This window comes from Felis catus, chromosome B3 (assembly GCF_018350175.1).
Source record: "Felis catus isolate Fca126 chromosome B3, F.catus_Fca126_mat1.0, whole genome shotgun sequence".
NCBI classification, from domain to species: domain Eukaryota; kingdom Metazoa; phylum Chordata; class Mammalia; order Carnivora; family Felidae; genus Felis; species Felis catus.
Genome location: NC_058373.1, coordinates 145,108,744 through 145,134,109, shown reverse-complemented (window position 1 = coordinate 145,134,109; position 25,366 = coordinate 145,108,744). Strand labels below are relative to the sequence as shown.

Sequence of the window (25,366 nt, the reverse complement as noted above, 5' to 3'; positions counted from 1 at the left end):
TGCCCTCAGCGGACACACTCCCTAACGCGGCCTGGCTCTGAAGGCCACCTCCCTGTTGCTGCGGCAGGTGTCCCTCCTGCCGGCTGTGACTCCCCCACGTCACAGGGCTCCAGGAGAGAAGACAAAGAGAGCCTCGGCACTTTATAACATGTAATCTTATTTTCTGGTAAACTCTACCCCCAACGTGGGGCTCGAACTCACAACCCCAAGATCAAGAGTCACGTGCTCAAAGAAGACACCCAGCTGGCCAACTGACACATGAAAAATTGCTCAACATCACTTATCATCAGGGAAATACAAATCAAAACCACAATGAGATACCACCTCACACCTGTCAGAATGGCTCACATAACATGAACAACTCAGGCAGCAACAGATGTTGGCGAGGATGCGGAGAGAGAGGATCTCTTCTGCACTGTTGGTGGGAATGCAAGCTGGTGCAGCCACTGTGGAAAACAGTGTGGAGGTTCCTCAAAAAACTAAAAATAGAACTGCCCTACAACCCAGCAATGGCACTACTAGGCATTTATCCACGGGATACAGGTGTGTTGTTTCAAAGGGACACACGCACCCCCATGTTTATAGCAGCCATATCAACAATAGCCAAAGTATGGAAAGAGCCTAAATGTCCACCAATGGATGAGTGGATAAAGAAGATGTGGTATATATATATATATATATATATATACACACACACACACACACACACACACACACACACACACACAGTGGAGTATTACTCGGCAATCAAAAAGAACGAAATCTGGCCATTTGCAACTACGTGGATGGAACTGGAGGGTATTATGCTAAGTGAAATGAGTCAGTCAGAGAAAGACAAAAATCATAGGATTTCACTCATATGAGGACTTGAAGAGACAAAACAGGTGAACATAAGGGAAGGGAAACAAAAATAAGATAAAAACAGGGAGGGGGACAAAACAGAAGAGACTCATAAGGATGGAGAACAAACTGAGGGTTACAGGAAGGGTTGTGGGAGGGGTTGTGAGAGGGGGGATGGGCTAAATGGGGGAGGGGCACTAAGGAATCTACTCCTGAAATCACTGTTGCACTAGATGCTGACTTGGATGTAAATTAAAAAAAAAAAAAGAGTCACATGCTCTACAGACTGAGCCAGCCAGGTGCCCCCATGCAATCCTGTTTTAAATAATGCTGATTTAAAAAGAATTTGAAAAACAAGCGATGTGGTCCAGCAGCAAGGTGTTCAGGAAAACTTTGGAAACCGAGGCTCCACCTCACTGGGGTAAACGGAGGCAAGTTCTCCGAAGGTGCCTCTGCCGTCACCTGACGTCTCTCTGACACAGAAGCGGCGCCCGCTTTCACGTCCGCAGGTGCAAGTGTCCCAGGACAGCTGCATTCCGTCAGCACTGACCGGGGTTGTCTGGCAACCCCCGGCCGCTGGTCACATGAGGGTGGGGTACGGTTCACTCGGCAGCCAGCTTCCAAATCACTCCCGTCAGTGCAGTCAAATTTGCAGATCAAGTACACGAATATTTTTATATTATTCTATTTCAAATTGGTAGAATTCAAAACACAGAAAACAGTACACAAAAACATTGGTTTTATTTAATATCATGTCCGTGACCCAGGGCCAGCTTGGAATCCACAGTCGGGAGAGTCACACGGCCTACGGCTCACCAGGACCCCCGCGTTCTCCCAGTCCACCCTGTCCTGACACGAGCCAAGGGCCCCACAGGGGAGGTGCGGGCGTCCGTTCACGTACAGGTTTTCAGAGCCCTTGTAAAATGAACTGCTCAAGCAGCTGCTTCTGGTGGAAACTCGGGACACCAGTGGGGGGTCAGGGTGGGCTCCTAAGTGCTGGTCTTCCTTTGCCTTGGTCTCAGCTTGTGCCAAACCCTCTCCAGGGCCACTTTTCCCATGAAGAAGGTGATGGCAAAATTACGCTTGTACCAGTCTCTGTGGAGAAACCAGACGAGCACACGTGATGCCCCCAGTAACAGGACCAGCACCCCAGCTTCTGAGGGGAGTTCCCGGCCAAAAGGCAAGTCCTCCTGACTATCCCCACCTTTCCTCACTGCCTCTTCCTTTTTCTGCCCTCATTAAAGCTAACCTGTCCCTAAAAGCCTTCCCTCCTTCCTCCTGGATTTTCATCAGGGCCCCCCAGGCTATCACAAGAGAGTAAGGCTCAGCACGTGAACCCCCACCTTTGCCCATTCCGCTGCAATCCTCCTCTGGTTTTTGCTAAGAGAGTCCAGAAAAGGAGATTGGGGCCTCAAGACTTCCGTGGCATTCCTGGGGAGCCACAATCGTTGAGTGTGGCAGGACTCCGTGGGGACCATCCCGGTTTGGGGCCTTATTTGCGTGAGAAGCGCAAAGTACTCCATCGGGAGAAGTTAATCTGTCACAAGTGCCAACGTCATAAAGCTCCACATCCTCTTTTTCTAAACAATCTGAGCTTCTGTGCCTCTAAATAGAGAATTCCAGGGCTTCCTCTAAATATTGGGGTGGAGTTCACCAACAACCACGGGCTCACTTGCCTGTGAGTTACTGTACACAACTTGCAAATTCACCCCACTGCTGAATGGGCAAAGCTTGGGAAGTTTCCACAACAGAAGGCACACATTCCAGACTCTCAATGCTAAGCCTCCGGAAGCTGAAATGTCCATAAGTACCGATGCTTTTCAGCCAAATGAACTCATGAGTGAACACGGAACTTCTATTCCAGACCGGACTCAAATGACTTACTGAGTCCAGGACAAAAGGAAGCAAAACGACCACGGGCTCAAAAGAAGCGACAGCAGGAGGTAAGGACGCTCGTTTTCTGGAGCCTCCGTGTTGGCTGAAGAGACAATCTCCCTCCTCGTGAGAACGATCTTACGTTTCTATCCACTTAAGTGATGTTATAAATGGGAAGCAGTGCCCTAAATAAACAAGGCTTCCAGAAAGAGAAAACCGGTACCCCATCGAGACGGCAGTTCTTAGGTTACTAAGGAAAAGCCAGATTCCACTCCACCGACGCTCTGACAAAGCGCAGGGAAACTAAACTCTCCCTGTTTCCATGGGGAAGGCAGGGGCAGGGTGGCGTGGGCGCGGAAGGGGGCACTGACGCTCCCCTGCCACCTGACCCGGGGTGGGGCTGGTCCTCTCTTCTCTGGTCCTCCTCTCCTCTCCAGCACTCATGCTCGGGCCCACATCACAACTCACACTGGCCTGACGTTATAACCTAGCTGGTTCAGAGTAACACGGGACCGCAGGAGTGCCAACGTGCTCGTGCTGCCAGACTCCTCTGTCTGAGGGTCGGTCTCTCGAGCTCGCCCAGCCTCCCCCCCCCACCGTCCTTTAGATCTTACCTGCCCTGCCTGACCGACACTGCCACTGTCACCTTCTATTTTATTAAGTTTATTTCTATTTATTTTGAGAGTGGGGTGGGGGGCACAGAGAGAGGGAGAGAGAGGATCCCAAGCAGGCTCCGTGCTGTCGGCACGGAGCCGGATGTGGGGCTCGAACTCACCAACGGTGATATCATGAACTGAGCCGAAATCGAGGGTCAGATGTTTAACTGACTGAGTCCCCCGCCAGGCTATCATTTTAAACGAGGTCTTCTATGAACCCCTCTCACCCCCGACTCATACACCCTTTACATATTTCCTGTGATCTGGTTGGTACTAAGTACGGGGGTCTGCCTAGATTCGGCTCCGTGTTCTGGTAAGAACGCCTCACAGGTGCTGCCCAATACTTCGTCCTGCATCGTGCAGAGGCAGCTGGCCCAGTGTGCGCAGCAAGAGAAGACACGGGGTGAGGGGCCATCACCCCATCCCGCGCCCTGCAAAGCCCCGCCCGCCTTCCTGCCCGCTGGTTTCAGCAGCTGTGGGTCACCGCTGCCCACACCTGTTATCTCCCTGGGAAAATGTTAATTCTCCGACTCCACCGCTCCTTCTGCATCAGCTGTCAACCTACAAAGAAAAATGCTCCTTCATGTGGTTCCCCTGAAACAGTCGATGCAGGAAAGGTGTGAATTCTCTGGGTTCTTTTACTGATCAATTTGCAGAACGAGTTGGCTGACTAGCAGTGTGCGGAGGGGACTGAGCTCCTCGGCCTTGCTAGGACGGCAAAGGTCTTTGCAGATTCGGTATACTTTTAATCCACTACGGTCATTTCCTTTGTGCGGCTGAAACGGCCTCACCCTTAGCCTAAGGGAGGCCCTCCAGTAGGCCCCTGTGCCGTTCTCATGTGACCCCGCCAGTCTCTGGGCCTCCTCTTTGACACAAGGTGTCTTGCCTCATCGTGTGCCGTTCCCACCGCAGACCTGCTTCTCTAGGGAGTCCAGGTTCCCCTTAGTGGAAAGTGCTGTTTAGAACTGTCGAGGGGCATCTGGGTGGCTCAGTCCGTTGAGCGTCCAACTTTTGATTTCCGCTCAGGTCTTGATCCCAGGGTCGTGGGATCAAGTCCTGCGTTGGGCTCCATGCTGGGGGTGGAGCCTGCTTAAGATTCTCTCCCCCATTGCCCCTCTCTCCTGCTCACACTCTCAAACAAACAAGTAAACAAATAAATTAAATAATGTAAAATAAACTTCAAAAAAAGAACCTACTGTCAGAGCGCTAGGGGTGCAAACCGTTATGGGGTGGCCACGCAAATAACTGTAAGCCATCCATTTTATTTAAAAGTACGAAAAGTAAGTTTACAGCAATGTCTACCTTTAACATAAACATCAACGTCACTAAATTCAGGTAAGAAAATAATCCTACCCAATATGAATATGATATTCAAAATTTTAGAAAAAAAGTAAGCACTTACCTGTTATAACACATGTGTTTCTGAAAATTTTTACTTAAAAATTCCTTGTAAAAGTCAGCCATTTCTTCTGCATCTAATGTTGCTTTCTGACCTGAAAATTAATTTCAACTTAAACATTAAGACTTAAGAAGAAGAGACCCACAAACTACTATTGATCTAACAAAGGAGGTCAGCAAGATCAAAATGCAAACATCAACTGTATCTTTCTATCTATACACTAGCAATAAACAATCCAAAAGTGAAATCAAGAAAAAATAATTTCAGGGGTGCCTGGCTGGCTCAGTCAGTAGAGCATGCAACCCTTTATCTAGGGGTTGTGAGTTGAAGCCCCATGTTGTGCATAGAGTTTAGTTAATAAAAATGTACATATATTAAAAAAAAAAAAAAGAATACCATTTACAATATCACCAGAAACAATAAAAGCCTTAGGAATAAATCTGAAAGGAAGTGTTAAGACCTACACACTGCAAACTACAAAACACATTAAGAAATAAAAGACCTGAACAAACGGAAAGACGTTCCACGTTCATGGTTTTAAGGACTGCAGACTGCTGAGATGGGCAGCACGCCCAAGCTGACCTACAGATACAATACAATCCCCATCAAAATCCCAGCTGGCTTTTTGGCAGAAACTGAGGAGCAGATCCGAAAATGCAGAGAAACCCATCAGCCAACACAATCTTGAAAAAGAAAAGGGGTGCCTGGGTGGCTCAGCCAGGTAGGTGTCCAGCTTCGGCTCAGATCATGACCCCACGGCTCAATCTCTTCACGACTGAGGCAAGCACAGGTGTGCGTCTCCCGATTCACAGCCCGCGACGCGCTTCGTCACGTCCCCTCAAATGCCTTGAAGCTTCTAATGAGAAACGTGAGCCACCCGTGGAGGGGAAACGGACTACTTTCCAACCTGAATGCATCCTGGCTCCACAGCGCACCCTCCCACCCTGGCCCGGGGTAGGTGCCGGCCTAACCAGTCCATCTGGGAGTCGGTGAGCACACGCTCAACCAGGTGACACACGGGGACTAACCCGGCCACCTCCATGGTCCTCCCTGTGTGGTGGGAGATGCCGACCGCGGCGCCCGCCCCCAGGGCTCCCCCATCGCCCCCAGGTTTGAAAAGGCCACACAGGACAGCAACCAGCCTGCCAAGGGAAATGCGGCCAGACAGCAGCCCACAGGCCAGTCTCAGGACACCCAGTGATGGCTCGGAGGTGAAGGCACTCTGGCTTTGAAGCCCAAACAGGCGCTCGGACCTCTGCCCCCCGGGCTCTCGCACGCGTAGAGAGGTCCACGTTCGAGCTCCTGCCTCGGGTGTAGCACGCTTGCCCCTGGAAGACGCCGCCTCCGGGCAGAGGCCACGTTTCCCGGCCGCACTGCCGAGGTCGGTGCTGCAACCCCAGCGGGGTTTGGGGGAGACGGGCTGGGAGGGTAACCCAAGGGCACGTTTCCACAGAAACAGGAGGGAAGGTGCTGACCTTTGACACATACGACACCGAAGCAAGCACTCAGATGGCACGGTCCAAGCGTGTGTCTGTCGGCGCACAGAGGACAAGGACACGTCCCTTCCACAACATAACGAAGGACCTGCCTGAGTCAACAGCAGTATTTTCCACATGTTCGTTCTCACTCCTCTGACCCAGCCTCCTGCAGCTCCTCAAATCCTCCATCTGGGGTCTCTTCCCTCATCTAGAAGATTCTCTCTCAAATCTCCCCTAGCTGTCCTCTCCTCAGACAGGCCTCAATTCCCGGTTGTTTTTCTTCCAGGGGCCGACGACAGACCCCGAGACCTAGTATTCACAGGGCTACCCGTCTGTTGGCCCCACTCCCAGCCCACACTGGAATGTCTGCTCCCTGAGGGCAAGGCCACAGCTGTCTCATCCAGTATGAGGTCCCAGTGCCTAGCGTGGCACACAGAGGAGTTCGACAGCTACCTCGCATCAACACATGGCCAGATGCTAAGTGGGACAAGAAAGAGAACAGCCAGCCGCCCGAGGAGGGGAGGGTAGCCGGAGGCTCCCAGAGAAGGCGACGTGTAGGCTGGGTCTTAAAGGATGAGTAGGAGCCCACGAGGCAGAGAAGGGAGAGAATGGGTCAGAAGCCGGGGACCGGCACAGAGGGAAACAAAGGGTCTGGAGAGGCACAGATGTGGCCGAACAGAGTGAGCGAGGAGGAGGGTGGGCAGGGCTCGAGCATGGTGAGGGGACCAGGGAGGAGCCCCCGGCTTCAGGCAGGAGGAGCAGCCAGGCCAGCCCAAGAGCATTAGTGTCCTCTGAACGATGGGTCTTGGAGGGACAGCACATGTGCACACTCGAGTCAGCATCCCAGCACATCTGTCTGCACCCCCACGTGAGGACCCGACGAGGCGCCCCAGCGGCAGCGGTTAGCGGCCCCGCGGAGCTCTGTCCCTCGCTGGCTGCTGGCCCAGGACTGTGGGTTCTCATCTAGAACGTGGGTCAGAACAGCACGCATCGTGAGGCTGCTCTGAGACAGAATGGGTGGCAGCCAGTGTGACGGGTGACACGGGGCCTGGCACGGAGCGCACCCTTGTCACCACCGCTGGCGGGACAGCAGGAGCCCCGGGCTCTAAGGACAGGCAGGTGCCAGCTTCAGCTGCTGGTCTGGTTTGGTGTCTTGTGCAAACACCCCACAGCCAGAGCTCAGCATAAAGCAGAAGCCACGTAAATGTCTGCTGAGCAACTCGGCTTCCACGTCTATCGACACTGCAGCGGGCTACTGCGCTCGGATGAAACTAAGCAAAGAAAGGGAGGTAGGATAACCTAGTTCATTACACATTTGCTAAAAACCACGTGGGGGTTTATGACTACAAGTAAATCTATCTCCACGGCGTGCCTTCTTCCCACTGCGTGAACACTTTAGCAACCAAAGAAATTAGAGGCAAGAATCTTCCCACCATACTGCTGCCCTACAAATGAGACTCAATTTGGGGACACGCAGAGCTGAAATCAGGGTATTCCGCTTTTGCACTGGAAATTCAGTAATTTTTCTACACTGCTGCAGAATATTCCAGTGAACATCCACTGAGTGGGCCACCTTAGCCTTACCCAGTCTGCGATTACTAGAATTATATACTCCCCCCCTTTTTTAAAAGATAATGCTTCAAGGAACCTACAGCTACCTCTTCTGTTTTCCTCTAGAATGCATTCTTAGGTATCCTGTGGTCAAAATTTCCCTGCTTCTTGGCAGGGGTGCTGCCTACAGGGGCATCCTCTGGAAAGACGGCTGGAAATTTCCCCTGCCGCGGACCACCTACGAGCACTGTATTGGACCATAACTCTAACTCCACCAGCACGGAGTGTAACCACTGAAGGCACCCCCTGAATTCAGCAAGCACAAAATGATGCCCAGTTGCTGTTCTGATACACATCGTAATCTGCAGTCACATTACTCACCTACAGGTATTTTGTTGTTTCTACAACCCTGTTAACGCTCTTCACAAAGACTGCCCCTGTCGCCCCTCGTCGTCTATCATCTGCTGTTCATGCTTAACCTGTTTCCTGGATGCTGACCCTTTGTTCCAGCCCTCTGCTTTCCCAGACACCGCTTGCAATTGAGCACACAACTCTTGATCTTGGGGTTGTGAGTTCGAGCCCCACGTTGACTGAGGGTACAGACTGCCTGAAAATAAAATCTTAACAAAAAAAGAGGTGCTCACTTATATAGAAGGCAGTTTTCATGTTCTCCTGTCCTTCTACCTTTACTGTCGAGCTTAAAGAACCGCCATTCCTCCAGACAACGGAGACTCAGTTGTGTTCTATCAGACCTTCTACAACTGGCAGCTACGTATTTAACTCTTAACCCACAAATAATTGATTTTTAAAAAATGTTTATTTATTTATTTTGAGAGCAGAGGGAGGGGCAGAGAGACAGGGAGAGAGACAGACTCCCAAGCTGTCAGCACAGGGCCAGTATGAGGTCCCAGTACATGGGATTCAAACCACAAACCATGAGATCATGAGCCGAAATCAAGAGTCAGACACTTCAACCAACTGAGTCACCCAGGCGGTTTTTTAAATTAATTGATTTTTAATAATTAGCTTTTTGATCCATTTGGAATATATTTGTATTATAGAGATCATGAATCTAAATTTACTCTCGAGTCAAAAATAGTTTCTTCATTAACATTTTTATTTTATTTTTTACATTTTATTTATTTTTGATAGATAGAGACAGAGCTTGAGCAAAGGAGGGGCAGAAAGAGAGGGAGACACAGAATCAGAAGGTGGCTCCAGGCTCTGAGCTGTCAGCACAGAGCCCGATGCGGGGCTCAAACTCACAGACTGCGAAATCATGACCTGAGCTGAAGTCGGACGCTTAACCGACTGAGCCACCCAGGTGCCCCATTTCCATTAACATTTATTAAACAAACTCCTCCTCCCTCGGTCTTGTGGGACCCCTATAATCACGTGTTCAGCACGCATTCTGGCCCACTGAGGTGACATGACTGTCACCCCCCCCCCCGCCCCGTTTCCATCACTGCAGCCTGGAAACTGTTTAACTAGCTGACACAGTGGGAACCTCCCTTCATGTGTCCTGTCCTCAATACATTCCTTCCTATTTTATTACCAAATTCATTTAAAAGTCTGATTTAAGGCCAACCTTTCAGTTCTCAGAAACGCCAGCAAGAGAAACTCTGATATTAATAACAGGACTCAAAACAACCTTTCCCGTGTTAAGAGAGTGGTTATCTCCAAAGCATGTCCACAGCCTCCCTGACCCTGCCTGATCCTGGTGAGACTCACGAGGCTGGTGTCCCTCCCTTAGGGCTGCAGCATCCGTGACCACAGCCCAGGGCCCGCTCACTCGTCAGCAGGGCCGGGACAGCACAGGGTGAGCTGAGAGCCACTGTGGCACGGTGACATCAGACGGGCCCAGGAACCCTAGTCACTAGGCCAGGACCCAGGCCCTCCACTTACTGTGTAATTTTGGTTCAATACCTTGCCCTCAGGTTCCTCATCTCTAAGGTGGTAAAAGCAGTGGGACCCATTTCTCTGGGTCATTGTGGGAAACAGAACAGATACAGGCAAAGACTTGGCGCATACAGTCAGCATCTGAAATTGTGCGCAATTATGCTATGCTTATTGTTAGGACTCTGCACCCTTTCCTGCTGGCTCCGGCCCTCCACGATGGCACCTTGACGGGACCCTGCAGCCGTCGGCAAACAGCAGAGCCCATGTCGGGCATCCACCCTCCCAGCTCTTTCTCCCAAATGGAGTCAAGCGGGGCTAAGGGAGGGGCAGCGCTTTAGCCTAAGAACAGATGTGGCTTTTGGGGTCAACGGTTCCAGATTTTCCATCAGAATGTTTTGACAGCAGACATCTGTTTAACAAACACTATGACGCGTTATTTGGACCTCACGTCAACAGCAAGAGAAAATGACTAAAGGTCATTTTGGGCACCAAACCTTCTATCCAAAACAGGAAAGGCAGCACAGCAGGCAGAGGGAACTGAGTGCATCCAGCATCCCTGGCATGTCGCACAGCATGGGGGCAAGATGTCAAAGGGGACAGGACAGGCGGGGGCCGGGGTCCAGTCCAGACAGAGAGCGCAGCTGTCATTCCGTAGTCACACGAGTCTAAAAACCTAAGCCGGGCAACAAATGTCAATTGTGCATCTGGGGCAGGACAGTCTGACTACACTGCAAAGGATAAGTCTGAGGCAGGAGCTGACAAACGACAGCCGGCAGGCCAGCCGCCCCTGCTTCTGTAAATAAAGTTTTATTGGAACACATTCATGCCCATGAATCTATGTGTTTTCCTTTTTTCTTTTCTTTTCTTTTCTCTTTTGTTTTCTTTCTCTCTCTCTCTCTTCCTTCCTCTCCTCAAAAGAGCAAGGGCCAAGAGCAGAGGGGGAGGGAGGGAGGGAGAGGGAGAGAGAGAATCTCAAGCAGGTTCCACACACAAGGTGGAGCCCAACTAACCCACTGAGCCACCCAGGTGCCCTGCTTTCACGCTTCAACAGCAGAACTGAACAGCTGAAACAGAGACCCCATTTGGCCCAGAAGGACTAGTCTATCTACTATCTAGCCTTGACAGAAAGCTTGCCCATCCCTGATTTAAAGATTGGAGGCCAAGGAACCCATTAGAAAGTTACTACAACAGGCACAGAAGTCACAAGGGCCTGGGGACAGGGAGTGGCAAAAGCACTGAAAAATGTTTAAGAGGTGACTGCAGACAGATGGGAAGGGGCGGGGCTTTGGGAGGCTGGTGGGCGTGACCTGAGGTCAGGAATCTGGGAAGTCCAGCTAGTACAGGAGAAAGGGTGCAGAAGCCAGGGGACTATGGGACAGAAGTCCAAAGGTCAGAGGGAAGTCATTGATCTCGGAAAGACCTAAAAGCGTTAGAGGGATGACCTCACCCAAAGAGAGGAAAGAGACCAGGAGGAAGGCACACATGTGTCCCATGTACGTATGAGGACCCCCTCAGAGCACCTGTCCCAAAGGAGACCACGACTTGCCCCAGAGCTTTCTCCCCTTCATCCGAAATCCTCTCTTTTTATCTTCTCATGCAGTTAAACAAACACCATGTTAAGAGGAAAAGGACAAATGAACTAACCTGATCCGGTTCTCAGTTCCAGGCCTTTAGCTTTTAGTCTTGAGCGAATAAATTCTTCTTTTTCCTAAAAGAAGACCACTATCAGAACGTTCTTTCTTCGTCTTTCCATCTTTCCTTGGGTGGGACACAGCCCAGAGTGGTCTGGGGGAGTCTGCATGGGCCCATCTCCAAACCTGGGCTAAGCCATCTGAATTTGGTTAAAAGTCCCATGCTTGAAGTAGGGATTTCAAAAGAAGATGTTTCATGAACTGTTTATAAATCCACAGAATAAGATAAGTACAGTCCACGTGACACAGCCTACCCAAACGGATAGACATATAAAGCTTTTCTTCTGGAGTAGAAAATTTTTACTTCTTTCTCATATAGTTTATTTATGAATATGCTGTTCAGAATTCTGAATTCTCAGAATGAAATCACATCACAAAAACCCATATTTCATAAACATAAACACACACATTCTAGTTCTGGCTCTGCTACTCCTTTTAAGGAAAAACTACTTGAAAGTCTTGAGATCTATGATTTTATGAATGATCAGTATTTATGTACAGTTACATACAGATTTAAAAACTATATGCAGGGGGCACCTGGGTGGCACAGTCAGCTGAGTGTCTGACTTCGGCTCAGGTCGTGATCTCACAGTTTGTGAGTTCAAGCCCTGAATAGGGCTTCTGTGCCCCTTCGGATCTTCTGTGCCCACCTGTCTCTGCACCTCCCCACTGGTTTTCGGTCTGTCTGTCTCTCTCAAAATAAATAAACTTAAAAAAAAATAAAAAATTATATGCATATGTTAATTTACATACAGGCATACATATGAGAGAGAGAAGGGAGGGAGTTGGAGGGAGGCTGAGGGAGAGAGGAGGGAGGGAGGGACCAAGTCAGGACTGAGTAGAAGAAAAGGCAAATAGTAAGGATTTAGCACCCCCACGTGGCCATTTGTGGTACCTCTTTCTCATTCAGACCTTAAATCAAAGCTTACCCGACAGAATGTCAAATTCTGGTTTGCCCAAAACTGTTGGTTCCATTCTTGTGTTTCTTGTCTTAATTTTCGTAGCTTTTGTTCCAATGGTGATTCATTTTCGGGGACGTAAAAATGAACAGGTCGAAGGTTTGAATGTTTGTCTGGGGGTCCTATCCAATCATGGCAAGATTTTCTTGGAGGGCAGAATCCTGAGACCTTTAACAAAATGCACAGGGTGAATATAAGCAAATCTCCAGTACTGTAAAATGCATAGTATAAATTTATTAAAGCCCCTCATTAGCATTCTCTTTTTAAGACCATGTGCCAGAGAATACCCAAATTAAAAGAACTACAATAAATATTATTAACGTGAATACCATAGGGAACATGTTCAACAATGGCACTGGAATAATGCAACTCCTAATGCAAAACCAGCATTTAAGCCTGCACTTTGTACTGTATACAAAACTAACTCAAAATGGATCAAAAGCCTAAATATAAAATCTGAAACTATAGAACGTGTAAAACAGCAAAATTTGCACAACCTGAGACCAGGCGAAGATTAGATACAACACCAAAAGCACAATCCATGAAACAAAAAAGATAAGCCACAGACTGGGAGAAAATATATGCAAATCTGAAAAAGGACTTGTTCCCAGAATATATAAAAATCTTTCAAAACTCAATAATAAGAAAACAGACCACCCAATTTAAAAATGGGCAAAGTGGGGGCGCCTGGGTGGTTTAGTCGGTTAAGCGTCCGACTTCGGCTCAGGTCATGATCTCACGGTTCATGAGTTGGAGCCCCTCTGTTGGGGTCTGTGCTGACCGCTCAGAGCCTGAAGCCTGCTTCGGATTCTGTGTCTCCCCCTCTCTCTGCCTCTCCCATGCTCATGCTCTGTCTCTGTCTCTCAGTAATAAATAAAAGTTAAAAACAATTATTAAAAATGGGCAAAGTGGCCAAATAAAGCTTTCTCCGAAGAAGACATATGGATAAAAGCATGCTCAACATCACAACTCACTGGGAAATGCAAATCAAACCCACAGTGAGATACCACCTCACACCACACCTTTTTATACGCCTAAAATAACCCACAAAGACATCTGACGATAACGAGTGTGGTCAAAGATGTAAAACAAGTGAGCTTTTATATGTTGCTGGTGGAAATGCACAATGGTGCAGCCACTTTGGAAAAAAGGCTGGCAGTCCGTGACACAATTAAACACACACCTAACGCACAATCTGACACCACTCCTAGGTATTTATCCAAGATGAGTAAATACATATGCTCACACAAAAACCTGTATGTGGCTGCGAAAAGTGGTTTTATTTAAAATTGCCAAAATCTGGAAGCAGCCTACGCGTCGTCCTCCCACTGGTAAATGGCAAAACCAGTGTGGCCCACACAACGGTGCTCGTCAACGACAGAGCGCGACACTCTCAACAGCAGGCAGCACGTGATGGATCTCAGGTACCTTCTGCTGACTGAAAGAGCCACACCAACAGGCCGCCCGCCGCGGGATCCTATTCGCAGCCCATCGCTCGCAGGATAGAACGGGCGTGGGGGTGGAGGAAGCGGCTGACTACCCAGGAATTTCTATACCGAGACACAGAAAATGTTCTTTATCTTGAGTTGTGGTGCTGTCCACACATTCGTCAGGAGTGAACTTCACTGTGTGTCAACTGGACTTCAATAAGCGTGACATTAAAATGAAAGGATCAGCTGGGTAATCGAAAGACTAGCTTTCCGTTTGTCTGCTTTAAGACCGATGCAGATCCACTGTCTGGGTGGCTCAAGTCAGTTAAGTGTCCGACTCTTGGTTTCAGCTCAGGTCGTGAGGTCACGGTTCATGAGTTTGAGCCCCACATCCAGCTCTGCACTGCCAGCACAGAGCCTGCTTGGGATTCTCTCTTTCTCTGCCCCCCCCCCCCCCCCGCTCACGTGGTCTCTATCGCTCTCAAAATAAATAAATAAACTCAAAAAAAAAAAAAAGATCAATGTAACCTAAACTCATGGGGGAAAAGTACCATTTAATGTAGAAATCTCTTATACATTATTTAAAACAAACAAATAAGCTCTATTGAACATGACTTCCACCTCTAGCTACAACAGAGTGCCTCCCATGCGCCCTCCCCTCACCAACAACTAGAAAACTCCCAGCCACGGGAAGGAGTGAAACCACTGAGACTCACAGCATGGACGAGTCTTAGAAAAATACAGAGGGAAAGAGCCAGGCAGGAGAGAGGATGTACTGTGGGAGCCCTCCGTGCCGCATCCTCGAAGTCAGTGGTGACTGCAAACATTCACACGTTTGTCCAAACTCATCAAATGTACACTTTAAGTGGGGGTATTCATTTTACTGCATACAAATTAAAAAGCCAATTAAAAGAATGGTTAAAGCTGACAAAGACCAAAGGAACTACCACACTGCACATAATTAACATTTCTTTTCCCTTTGGAAGGTACTTCATTCAGGATATTTCAGTTCTTCGGCATCACGGTTACAAGATGTGACTTCCAAGGAACTAAAACCAGAGAGGCAGGGTTTGCAAATTTTCACATGAAACAGCTTTGTCTACTTGGCTACTCACTGATCATTTCATTTGAAGCAGAAATAACAGCTAGCTTACAAATACGATGTGGCCAGCAGGTCAGGCAGCATGAGCAACAGCACGGGGGCAGGGGGAGGGGCCGGAGCAAGAAGGCCCCCCAGTCTGCTCAGCTGGGGACATTGCCCCCAGGCACCCTCCCCAGTGTGGGCTGACATCCCTTTAGGCCCCTAGACTCAACCTTGAAAACACAGCTTGCTAGTTTTTGCTTCGATGCGCCCCGGGAATCACCACCAACACACCAAACATCTCAAGAAGCCGACGCTGCCGAAGAAGGTTGCTACGAGCAAAACCGCCAGCGGTGTGCCCATTTCCTCCTTTTCTTGGATGCTAGGACCTTCCTACATTTTCTAAATTCCCAAGCATTGTACAAATAGGATGAACTTAAAGCATGGCAAGCAGCAGCAGGTTGGGCCTGGAAGGGTCGTCCCCAAGTTTGCTGCAGAGAGCGTCTCAGGTTACAAGCGCTCTGAAATCCTCCTGGGAATTTGGAAGGCCAAGTTCTACTGTAAAATACGCAGGCACAGCTATTCACGCAAAAAGCCTCTTCCTTGACCTGTGTTCTCCACAGGCGGTTTTGGAGTTACGTTATAGCTCCTCCTTCAGGACAACACTGGCACCTGTAACAGTTTATTAAAAATCTGGTGTGTTCACCTCAGCTTCAGAATGCTTACCATTTAGAAAACCATCTTGAGTCTAGAATAAGTGAATGAGCAGGACAGGCTGGAAAGTATATTGGGATTTCCTCAGACTTTCAAACTGTTTCTAGAAAAGAATTTTTAGGGGCGCCTGGATGGCTCAGTCTGTTGAGCCTCCAACTTTGGCTCAGGTCATGATCTCGCGGTCGGTGGGTTTGAGCCTCGCGTCCGGCTCTGTGCTGACACTTAGCACGGAGTCTGCTTGGGACTCTCTCCCTCTTCCTTTCTCTCTGCCCCTCCCCCACAAAACAAATAAACTTTAACAAATAAATTCAAACTGTTAAAGACTTGACAGATTAGGTAAAAGAAGTTACAACATTTGAGTGAAAAAATAAAACCATGGACAGGACGTGCACCATCACCGAAAAGGAGTTGTAATGAGTTAAAGCTGTGGTGGTGGGGTCCTTGGGTGGCTCAGTGGGTTCGAGCCCCGCGTTGGGCTCTGCGTGGACAGTGCAGAGCCTGCTTCCAATCTTTTCTCCCTTTCTCTCTGCCCCTCCCCCGCTCATGCTTTCTCTTTCTCTTTCAAAAGTAAAAAAACAAAAAACAAACATGGTGACAATTACTATCACAACATGGAATGCTTCCTCAAGTTCAAGCAACATTTCGGAGGCTCCAGAGGAGTGGGGGGAGGGACCCCCAGGCCTGCTGTGGCGGGGGGGGGGGTGCGAGCACACTGTGGGGGCAGGGAGGACAGGAGCCTTTCTCTGCTGTCACCGGGGGAGGGTGCAAGGCACAGGCACAGGGAGAAGCATGCAGTGGTGAGGGATCCATGAGCCACCCCGGGCAGCGCACAGTCCCTGATTAATACGGCTGAGGGAGGTATACAAGTGCAAGGGTGTGCAGTGCACTTTACAAACAGTAATGAAACATGACACACACCCTTCCTGATAAACTCCACGCAGCCAACCGATTCTTACAAACTGCTTTCATTGTTTTGACAACGGCTTTAGAGAAAAATAATTCACGTACTGTGAAATTAACCCCACTGAAGCGTACAATTCTGTGTTTTCAGCATGCTCCCAGAGGTGTGCAACCATTACCAATTCCAGGACACTGTCACCACCCCAAAGAGAAAGCTGTCCTCGTGAGCAGTCACTCGGCATTGTCCCCCAGCCCTGGGCCACCCCATCCTTGTCCTCGTGAGCAGTCACTCGGCATTGTCCCCCAGCCCCCGGCCACCCCATCCTTGTCCTCGTGAGCAGTCACTCCGCATTGTCCCCCAGTCCCCACTACCACTGCTCTATCTCTGCCTCTGTGGATCTGCTTGCTGTGGACGTTTTGTGTAAACGGAAGATCACAGTATGTACTCTTTTGTGACTGACATTCACATAACATGGTTCCAAAGTTCATCCACATGGTAGCACATGTCAGAACTTCATTCCTTGTTACGGCTGAAGGCTGAACCAAAAGGTATTTCGGTATTTCCCAGCGTGGCCATAACACATTTTGTATCTGTTCGTCAGCTGAATGCATCTGGATTGCTTCCACTTTTTGGCTGCTATGAATTGTGTTGCTGTGAACACTGGTGTACAGATTTTTGTGTGGACATCTGTTTTCAATTCTCTCGGGGGTACACACAGGAGCAGGATGGCAGGGTCACATGGTAACTCTATGTTTAACCTTCGGAGAAGCCACCACGCGGCTTCCCACGGCAGCTACACCAGGTGACACTCCCTCCGGCAGGGCACGGGGTTCCAGTTTCCCTGCTGAGCATTTGTCACCGCGCATCTTGTCCTCATTGTAGCCACTCTAGTGGGCACCAAGTGCTGTCTCACTGTGGCTCCTTCTCAGATTTCTGCCACAACCTTGTATCACTAGCCAGCCCATGGCTGCAAGTGACTCGTTAGTGTCCTTCAGACACAAAGGCTACTTGGTAGGGAGGACAGGAGAAAAGTGAAACAAGCCCTATTGGTCAAAGACAGGAGTAATTTCTTTGCTTTTGAATACTAGGAAGAATGTTTCCTCAACTTGGGGCTATTCACGATGTAATGGCAACAGACAAGATATACTTGTTAATTTAACTTCTATTACTAACATCTTCTCCTTTGTCTCCCTAAGTCAAGACAATCAACAAAAAAATAACTCAAGCCCTGATTTAGCACATTTGCCAATTTCCATGGTGCAAATCCTTCCACTGTGGACAATTTCAAGCAGTATACCATTATGTGGTTTTTCTGCCACGTAGGTACAATAGTCGTAAATAACCTCAAAAGCAGAGATGATTGTAAACCATAATAAAATAAACACATGTGAAAGTCTAAATATGCATTATCTTTAACTTATTTTAGTATATAATTTTTAGTAATAGCTGTTTATTAGCAAACTTCCTGAAAATGTAGCGGGGCATCTGGGTGCCTCGATCGGTTAAGTGTCCGACTCTTGATTTGGGCTCAGGTCATGACCTCACGGGTTCGTGAGATCAAGCCCAGCATCGAGCCTGCTTGGGATTCTCTCTGGACTTCCCCTGCACATGGGGGCGGGGGCGGGGGGGGGGGGGGGCGGCACACGCTCTCTCTCAAAAATAAATAAAAACTTAACAACGTAGGAAGCAGCTCTCTTCAGTGCTAGCTGGGACACACCAGGCCACACTCCTCACTGCAGACCCCATCACGAATGCACTGACCCAGTCACCTCAATTCCCTACTGCTTTTCAAAAGGGTTCATAACATGTTCCACACCATTTTAACCAAGTTATTACAGATGTTCTCTGGAAATGGTGGTCAAAACGTAGCTTAAGTATTTATAGTTTTGAGCCGTAGGTGAGGCCAAGCTTCCTCCCCCACCCCGCCCCACCCTGGAGTCTGCAGCTGGACCTGGGGGGTAAATCCACGGGAGACACATCCACAGAGGAAAGCCCCAAGGGTCATGCAGGCGTGGGCCCCACAGGGAAATGAGGACCCAAGCAGCAGCCCGGTGCTGATACACTAGGCTGCACTAGAAGCATCAGCTGTGGAAAGGAACAGAAATATATGGAGACCAGAGGAGGGCAGGAACTACTTTAATCAAGGTTTGTTCCTGTAGATTTCCTTCATTCCCGGTGGTGAGGATGCTTCTTTGCTCCTGGGGGTGGGGGTGGCGCCTCTCCAGAAGCTTCCTCTGGGCCTCTCTCCGGAAGGCAAGGAGGGAAGACCACCCTGTCGGCATGTTTCCCGAGTGCCTCACACCAGAGCGGCCCAAGAGCGGCCCACGCCGTCACCCTTCGGCCCTCTGTAGAGAGCAGCAGCTTCAATGGTTTAAGCACCCAAGGTGGTTTCGCTTCTCTACCAATATGTATGAGAAAACGGATGAAACCAAATAGAACTTCCAAAGCTATCAACATGATGAAAAGGTTTCCTATAACGTCTTCTAGAAGCAAGCAAACGTAAGTGTGTGTATGAGAAAAATATAAGAACGTTTTTGAAGAAAACATTTCTAAGACTCCCTGCAAGCAGCGTTTGCCACAAGAGCTCTGTCCCGTCCGCCTCATTTTCCGAGCGTGTCTGTTGGCAGGCCCTGCTGCTTCCTCCTGTACTTGACCGTTCTTAATCACCTTCAGACTTCTGGAGGAGGAAGCCGCTGGAATGCAAACTTTCCACCTGTTTCAAGTGAACTTATTTCGTGATCACTGCCAATACTTTTACTTAGGGCCCTTTTTCTCACAGCAGCAAAGGCGAGGGCCCGCAGTGATCAGAATTAAAAAGAGTTACACCCTGTCCTTTGAGAAGCCTTCTCTGTGGCTGAAGGAATAAGCTTCGCAGAATTCTGGCCACCGGACTCTGGCACCCCCCTGCCAGGACCTGAAGGACTCGGCTGGGGCGGCTGCAGCAACCTCCCCCCACCACACACACACACACACACACACACACACACACAAGCGCGCCCGCCTCCGCCATGGTGAGGTCTCTGGCCCCGTGACAACTCCTGATGGGCTAGTCTGAGCAGCGCCACCGCCTCCAGGCTGCCCCCTCCCTGCCTACTCCCTCCCCGCCTGCTCTATCCCCATACCCACCCCTGCGAAGCAATGTCTCCCACACCCCTGACCAAACGGTGCCGCCCCTTCCCCGCCCCTTCCCGTAAAATGTAAAATCTTCCTCGGTGATTATCATTACCCTCAGGAGAGAACCTAACCCCTTCCTGTGGTCTGGCAGCCCGGGCCTGCTGGGGCCCCAATCTCTCCTTTTCCTCCACCCACAGGAGGCTCCTTTAATGCCATGCCAGCTGGCTTCTGTCCTTCCTCCGCCTGCGTGTTTTCTCCTCCATGCTCCCTCCTCATGTTCACGGCCCCAGGTTCAAGGGCACCTCTCCGCGGGCTCCCCCCTCATCTTCACAGCCAAGGGCACCTCTCCGCGGGCTCCCGAGGTTCCTCACAGCACTGGCACGTCTGCTTCTCCCAGGAGCCTTCGAGTCCCAGGCGGCAGGACTGCCCTTGTTGGAGGAATGTTCTTCCCAGTCTTAAATTTTTTTTTTTTAACGTTTATTTATTTTTGAGACAGAGAGAGACAGAGCATGAACAGAGGAGGGGCAGAGAGAGAGGGAGACACAGAATCTGAAACAGGCTGCAGGTTCTGAGCGGTCAGCACAGAGCCCGACGTGGGGCTCGAACTCACAGACCGTGAGATCACGACCTGAGCCGAAGTCGGACGCTTGACCGACCAAGCCACCCAGGCGCCCCTGTTCTTCCCAGTCTTAATCTTTCCTGTTGACTCTGTGCTTATGCAAGAAATGCACTTCAACGTCAAAAAGCCCTTGAACTTTCTGCCGGAAGGACACCTGACAAGCTAGTTATGGCCATTATTGATGAACTGGTGCCAGAACTTTCAGAAGTTGTGAGCGAGCCAAACACCATCGGCTGCCAAGACTGTTCTCGAGGGTCCGTCACTGCTAGATCCCGCCGAGTTTCCAGGTTTTCCCGCACAGGTCTGTGCGGTCAGAGCGGTGCACCTCACGGGCTGTTCTGCAGTAAGCTGGAGCACAGTGGGAGAACTGGGAGGAGCTGGTGTCGGTGGCCGGGCCGAGCTGCGGCGAAGTGGGAAGCCAGGCTGGCCGGCTGGCCAGGAGGGAGAGGGGACAGGTCCTAGACACGGCGGTCACGTCCGCGTGGCCACAGCCGCGGCACCTACCGAGGTGTTCACTTCGTCCTGCATCCACTTCTCGCAGACTCACACGTCCTCACATTTGATCACGGTGACTTCTGTCTGGCACTTCTGGAGCGTCTCTCTCACGCAAAGCTGGACCAGAAGAGGCACAGCCAAGGCGGAAAGTTCCAAACGAAGGGCCAGCTGGTCCACAAAAGGGATTGAATTCCTCCTTCCTATGCCATAGCGACAGGGCCCCGCTGGCAGAAAGATGCCCTCATCTGCTCACCTAAGACCTGAAACTGCCACTTGTCGTCATCAAATATGACTGGACACCAGACTGAACCATCGTTCCAGGGTTGCAGTGTGTAGATCTTCAACCTTTCATCCTTTATGTATGTATGTATTTATTTATTTATTTAGAGCGAGCGAGCGAGCGAGCAGGGGAGGGACAGAGAGACAGAGGGAGAGAGTCCCTTACTGACAGTGCAGAGCCCAACATGGGGCGTGAACTCACGCACTGCGAGATCATGACCGGAGCTGAAATCAAGAGTCGGACACTTAACGACGGAGCCCCCTCTCATCCAGCCTTCTAAAAACAATATATGATCTCTACATTTTTCTTTTGTTTTCCAAAAAAAGCATTTTTTAAAACCCTACCTTTCCACAAATATTCCTGGACTTCTGCCCCAAAGCCTTCAGTCTTAGAAACTAAAGGTGATTCACACACAGGGACCCAGTGAGTGGCGACAGGCAGCTGACCCAGGCTCGCCCCACGGACTTGCATCCCAAGATGGGGACCTCTCCCCTCCCCCAAGCCGACCGAGGACGCTGAAGGACAGCAGCAAGGGGACAAAAGGGCAGGTGTCACCCCCGCAGTGCTCCACCGGTTCACCACCCTCCAGAACTGTACCCCAGTGTCATCTTCTTACAGGTTCCTTATCAGGAAGCGTTAAAGCAGTCACCCCAACAACTCACGGCTTTTCCGAGCGACCCACACATGAGGAAGCGCCAGGAGGCGCCAGGAGTGTTCAGTGACCCCCTCCTCATTTGTCACCTGGCTATTGCCTAAATCATCTGCTTCACAGGTGAACTCTGTCAACCAGCTCTCTCAGCCACCCTCAGTTTTCCACTATAATTTGAGAGATTTTATCTTAATTGTAGCAGAGTTAGCTCTTCTGCGCTCCCCAGTAAATATATGTTCTGTTTTTGTTCACCCAGAACTGCTATTTAAAAGGGAGGAGGAGGAGCTTGGGGGAGGAAAAAGTCCTTCTGTAAAAGGAAGACTCCCTTTGAGGTTAGAATAATTACCGTAATTTACGGCTGTCACAGCAGCAGCATGGAACGCACGGCTTCCTCACAGTGGAGTGGCTGTCTCGGGCGGGACAGGAGGCGGGGGCCGCGCAGGCTAGAACCCATCAGCTCTGCTGGCGAGCAGCCAGGGCAAGGAAAGGAACGTGCGTGTAGGTACTTGTCACACTGAGCGCTCATCACCGTGTCTGGGAGGGAACAACCCCTCCCGTTTTTTCTCTTTCTATGTAAACTGCCAGCCAGGCAGCCCCGCGGGGGGCTTCTCCTCCTCCAGCTCTGCAGGCCCAGCCTCCTTCTCCACCCCGTCCGTCCCGCTTACAGCAGGCTCCTGGGCTCTCCGGGCACAGTCCCGGGCCCACCTCCCCACGAGGAGCCAGGATTTGGAACCAAAGACTTTCCCCTAGGCCCTCCTTCCCGGAAGTGCCTGCACAGAACACGAAGCTCCCGAGTGAAGGCGTCACACTACCCCCCTGGGGAAAGCGGTGGGCAACGATGAGAGGAACAGATGCTGGCAAAACGTGGTGTCCCTGCAGGTCCGCAGTCCTGACACTTCGGGGCTGGGAGCCGAAAGTCTTCCTTCTGGAGGGTTGGGATCCCAGCCTCCCATTCTAGACAGACGTAGACACATCAGCATTCCGTATTCAGCAGTACCTAAAGGACTAAACAGGGTTTATACTGGGAGTGAAACGTTGGCTTCACATCAGAAATCAGCCAAGCCTGATAGAGGAACACAATCCCCCAACGAAGTTAGTCTTCTCAAAAACAAAGTCAAATCTGGATGTGGTCAAGGCTCTAGATTGCAGCTGTCAATTTACAGGAGACACACAGATCGGAGGAACATGGTACATTACGCCCTGGGAAAGCAACAGCGAAACGCAGTTTGTGGAAAATTCAAAAGGACACATCCTTCCCCTCCTCCCGCATAAACTACTTTGAAAAAAGGAAGGGGACGGAGTCAAAACGTATAGATTAAAAAGTAACCAAAAGAATGTTAATAAATCACAATCTGTAGCCCTAATGTGAATCCTGATACAAAAAAACTGTAAAAGCAAAACAAAACAAAAAAAAGCAAAAAACATTTCTACGATAACTGAAGAAATCTAAAAAAAAAAAAAAAAAACTGAACGCTGAACATTTGCTGAAGTTGTATTTCAGTCATTATGTTTATATATATATTTTAAAGTTCATATCTCTTTTTTTAAAATTTTTTTAACACATTTATTTTTGAGAGGCAGAGCACGAGCAGGTGAGGGGCAGAGAGACACAGAGACAGAATCTGAAGCAGGCTCCAGGCTCCCAGCTGTCAGCACAGAGCCCGACGCGGGGCTTGAACTCATGAACTGTGAGACCATAACCCGAGCTGAAGTCAGCCGCTCAACCGACTGAGCCACCCAGGTGCTCCTATTTCTTTCTTTTTTTTTTTTCAAGTTTACTTATTTTGAGAGGGACAGGGAGAGAGAGAGAATGAGCAGAGGAGGGACACAGAGAGAAGCCCAAGCAGGTCGGCAGTGTTAGCACAGAGCCCAACACGGGGCTCAAACCCATGAACCATGAGATCATGACCTGAGCTGACATCAGAGTCGGATGCTTAACGGACTGAGCAACCCAGACGCCCCCATATGTAACTGTAAAAGATACGAACTTTTGAACCCTAAAAAATAGTAAGCATTAAAAAAAAAAGTTAAAGAAACATGAACTTTGGGGCGCCTGGGTGGCTCAGGCGGTTAAACGTCCATCCCTTGATTTTGGCTCAGGTCACCATCTCACAGTTGTGACTGAGCCCTGCGTCCAGATCCACGCTGGGCGTGGGGCCTGCTTGGGATTCTCTTTCTCCCTCTCTCTCTCTGCCCCGCCTCCCCTCTCAAAACATTAAAAAAAAAAAAAAAAGATACATAGGAAATATTACAAATGAAATGTTCCTTTTTTTTAACTTTTGAGAGACAGAGCATGAGCGGGAGAGGGGCAGAGAGAGAAAAAGAGAGAGACTGACACACACACGCACACACAGACTCAGAAGCAGGCTCCAGGCTCCGAGCTGTCAGCACAGAGCCTGACACGGGGCTCGAACCCAAGAACCGTGAGATCATGACCCGAGCTGAAGTCAGAGCTGAAGTCAGACGCTTAACCCTGAGCCACCGAGGCGCTCCACAAATGAAATGCGAAATCCGATATTTGCCACAAAGTAATCTGGGAGCCGGGAATGGATGGGTAAAGATGAAATAAACACCCCCAAGCGGACAGGGGTAGAAGCAGGGTACTGGACACACAGCATTCTTTACACTCTTCTGTTTTTGCAAGTTTAACATTTCCCATAAATAACAAAAATAGAAAATAAAGGAATGTATTTCTCCACATGAACAGAACAAGGGGAAACCCTGTAACTGTTTCACTCCATGAAGAAACAGCGTGCGGGGACATCTGAACAGGAGGCAGAGAGTGAGAAAGGCCCCTTTCAACCCTGACTCTGCAGGGTAACACCAGACCAGTCACAGCCAGGCCCTGGGCTGTTTAAAGTCTTCTGCCCCAGCTTTAATTTTCTTCCAACTAATTTATTGAAAGCCTTTTAAATACTAGAAATATCCATGCTTATTTTAAAACCCTCTGATGAGGCTGCCTGGGTGGCTTAGTCAGTTGAGCATCCAATACTTGATTTTGGCTCAGGTCACGATCCCAGGGTTGTGGGATCAAGCCCTGTGCTGGGCTCTGCATCAGGATCTGTGCTGAGTGTGGAGCCTGCTTAAGATTCTCTCTCTCTCTCTCTCTCTCTCTCTCTCTCTCTCTCTCTCTCTGCCCCTCTCCCCTGCTCATGGGCACGTGCACTCTCTAAAAAAAAAAAAAATTTTTTTTAAGTTTGTTTAAAAAATAAATAAATAAATAAAATCCTCTGATGAGAACGCTCACCACTTTCTCATTTGTCTAGCATTTAACTTCCCTCATGTGTTTACTCTGAAGCTACATTTGAAGGGAGGGGACTGTTGAAAATCATTCTCTTTAATGAAAATCTAAGCAAAATATGGGATCAGGACTCCCACTATTTATCTGTAAATATTACCTCTCCTGCTGAGGGCCTGTTTGGGCTTTTTTTTTTTTTTTTGATCCAAAAGTTACTAGAATAAAAAAGTTAATTCACTATCCTCTAGATACAGGAACTATAATATAGATATTCTTTATGAGCAAGCGCTGTGATCTTGAGGAAATGTTTCCATCTTATTGCACTGAAGTTTTCTGGTCTGTACAACGGGGAGGGTAAAAGCACCTACTTCACAAATCCGTGCGAAGAGGAAAACAGGCAAAGTTCACAGACCAGCGGGTGCAAACACTTGGTTAACGCAAACTAGTGCCGTGTTGATGAATCCAGGACTACAAGCAAATAGTCTACTTTATACATT

At 49.4% G+C, this 25,366-nt stretch overlaps 1 protein-coding gene across 6 annotated transcripts in view; it reads right to left on the bottom strand.

The window, feature by feature from the left end:
• Positions 1–25,366, bottom strand: part of COA8 (cytochrome c oxidase assembly factor 8) — a 34,824-nt gene that overhangs the window by 4,334 nt on the left and 5,124 nt on the right. The window contains exons 2-6 of one of the 6 annotated variants that reach the window (XM_045060580.1): positions 12,319–12,516; positions 11,343–11,406; positions 4,774–4,864; positions 3,868–3,932; positions 1,721–1,935 (exon numbers count right to left, since the gene is read on the bottom strand). In XM_045060580.1, the coding sequence (XP_044916515.1) occupies positions 3,890–3,932; positions 4,774–4,864; positions 11,343–11,406; positions 12,319–12,516 (396 nt within the window). In that variant the 3' untranslated portion in view covers positions 1,721–1,935; positions 3,868–3,889. Of the gene's footprint in view, positions 1–1,562; positions 1,936–3,867; positions 3,933–4,096; positions 4,502–4,773; positions 4,865–11,342; positions 11,407–12,318; positions 12,517–13,254; positions 13,899–21,977; positions 22,637–25,366 lie in introns of those variants that run through there. The other 5 variants (XM_023256200.2, XM_045060581.1, XM_045060582.1 and 2 more) reach the window with 5 other exon arrangements.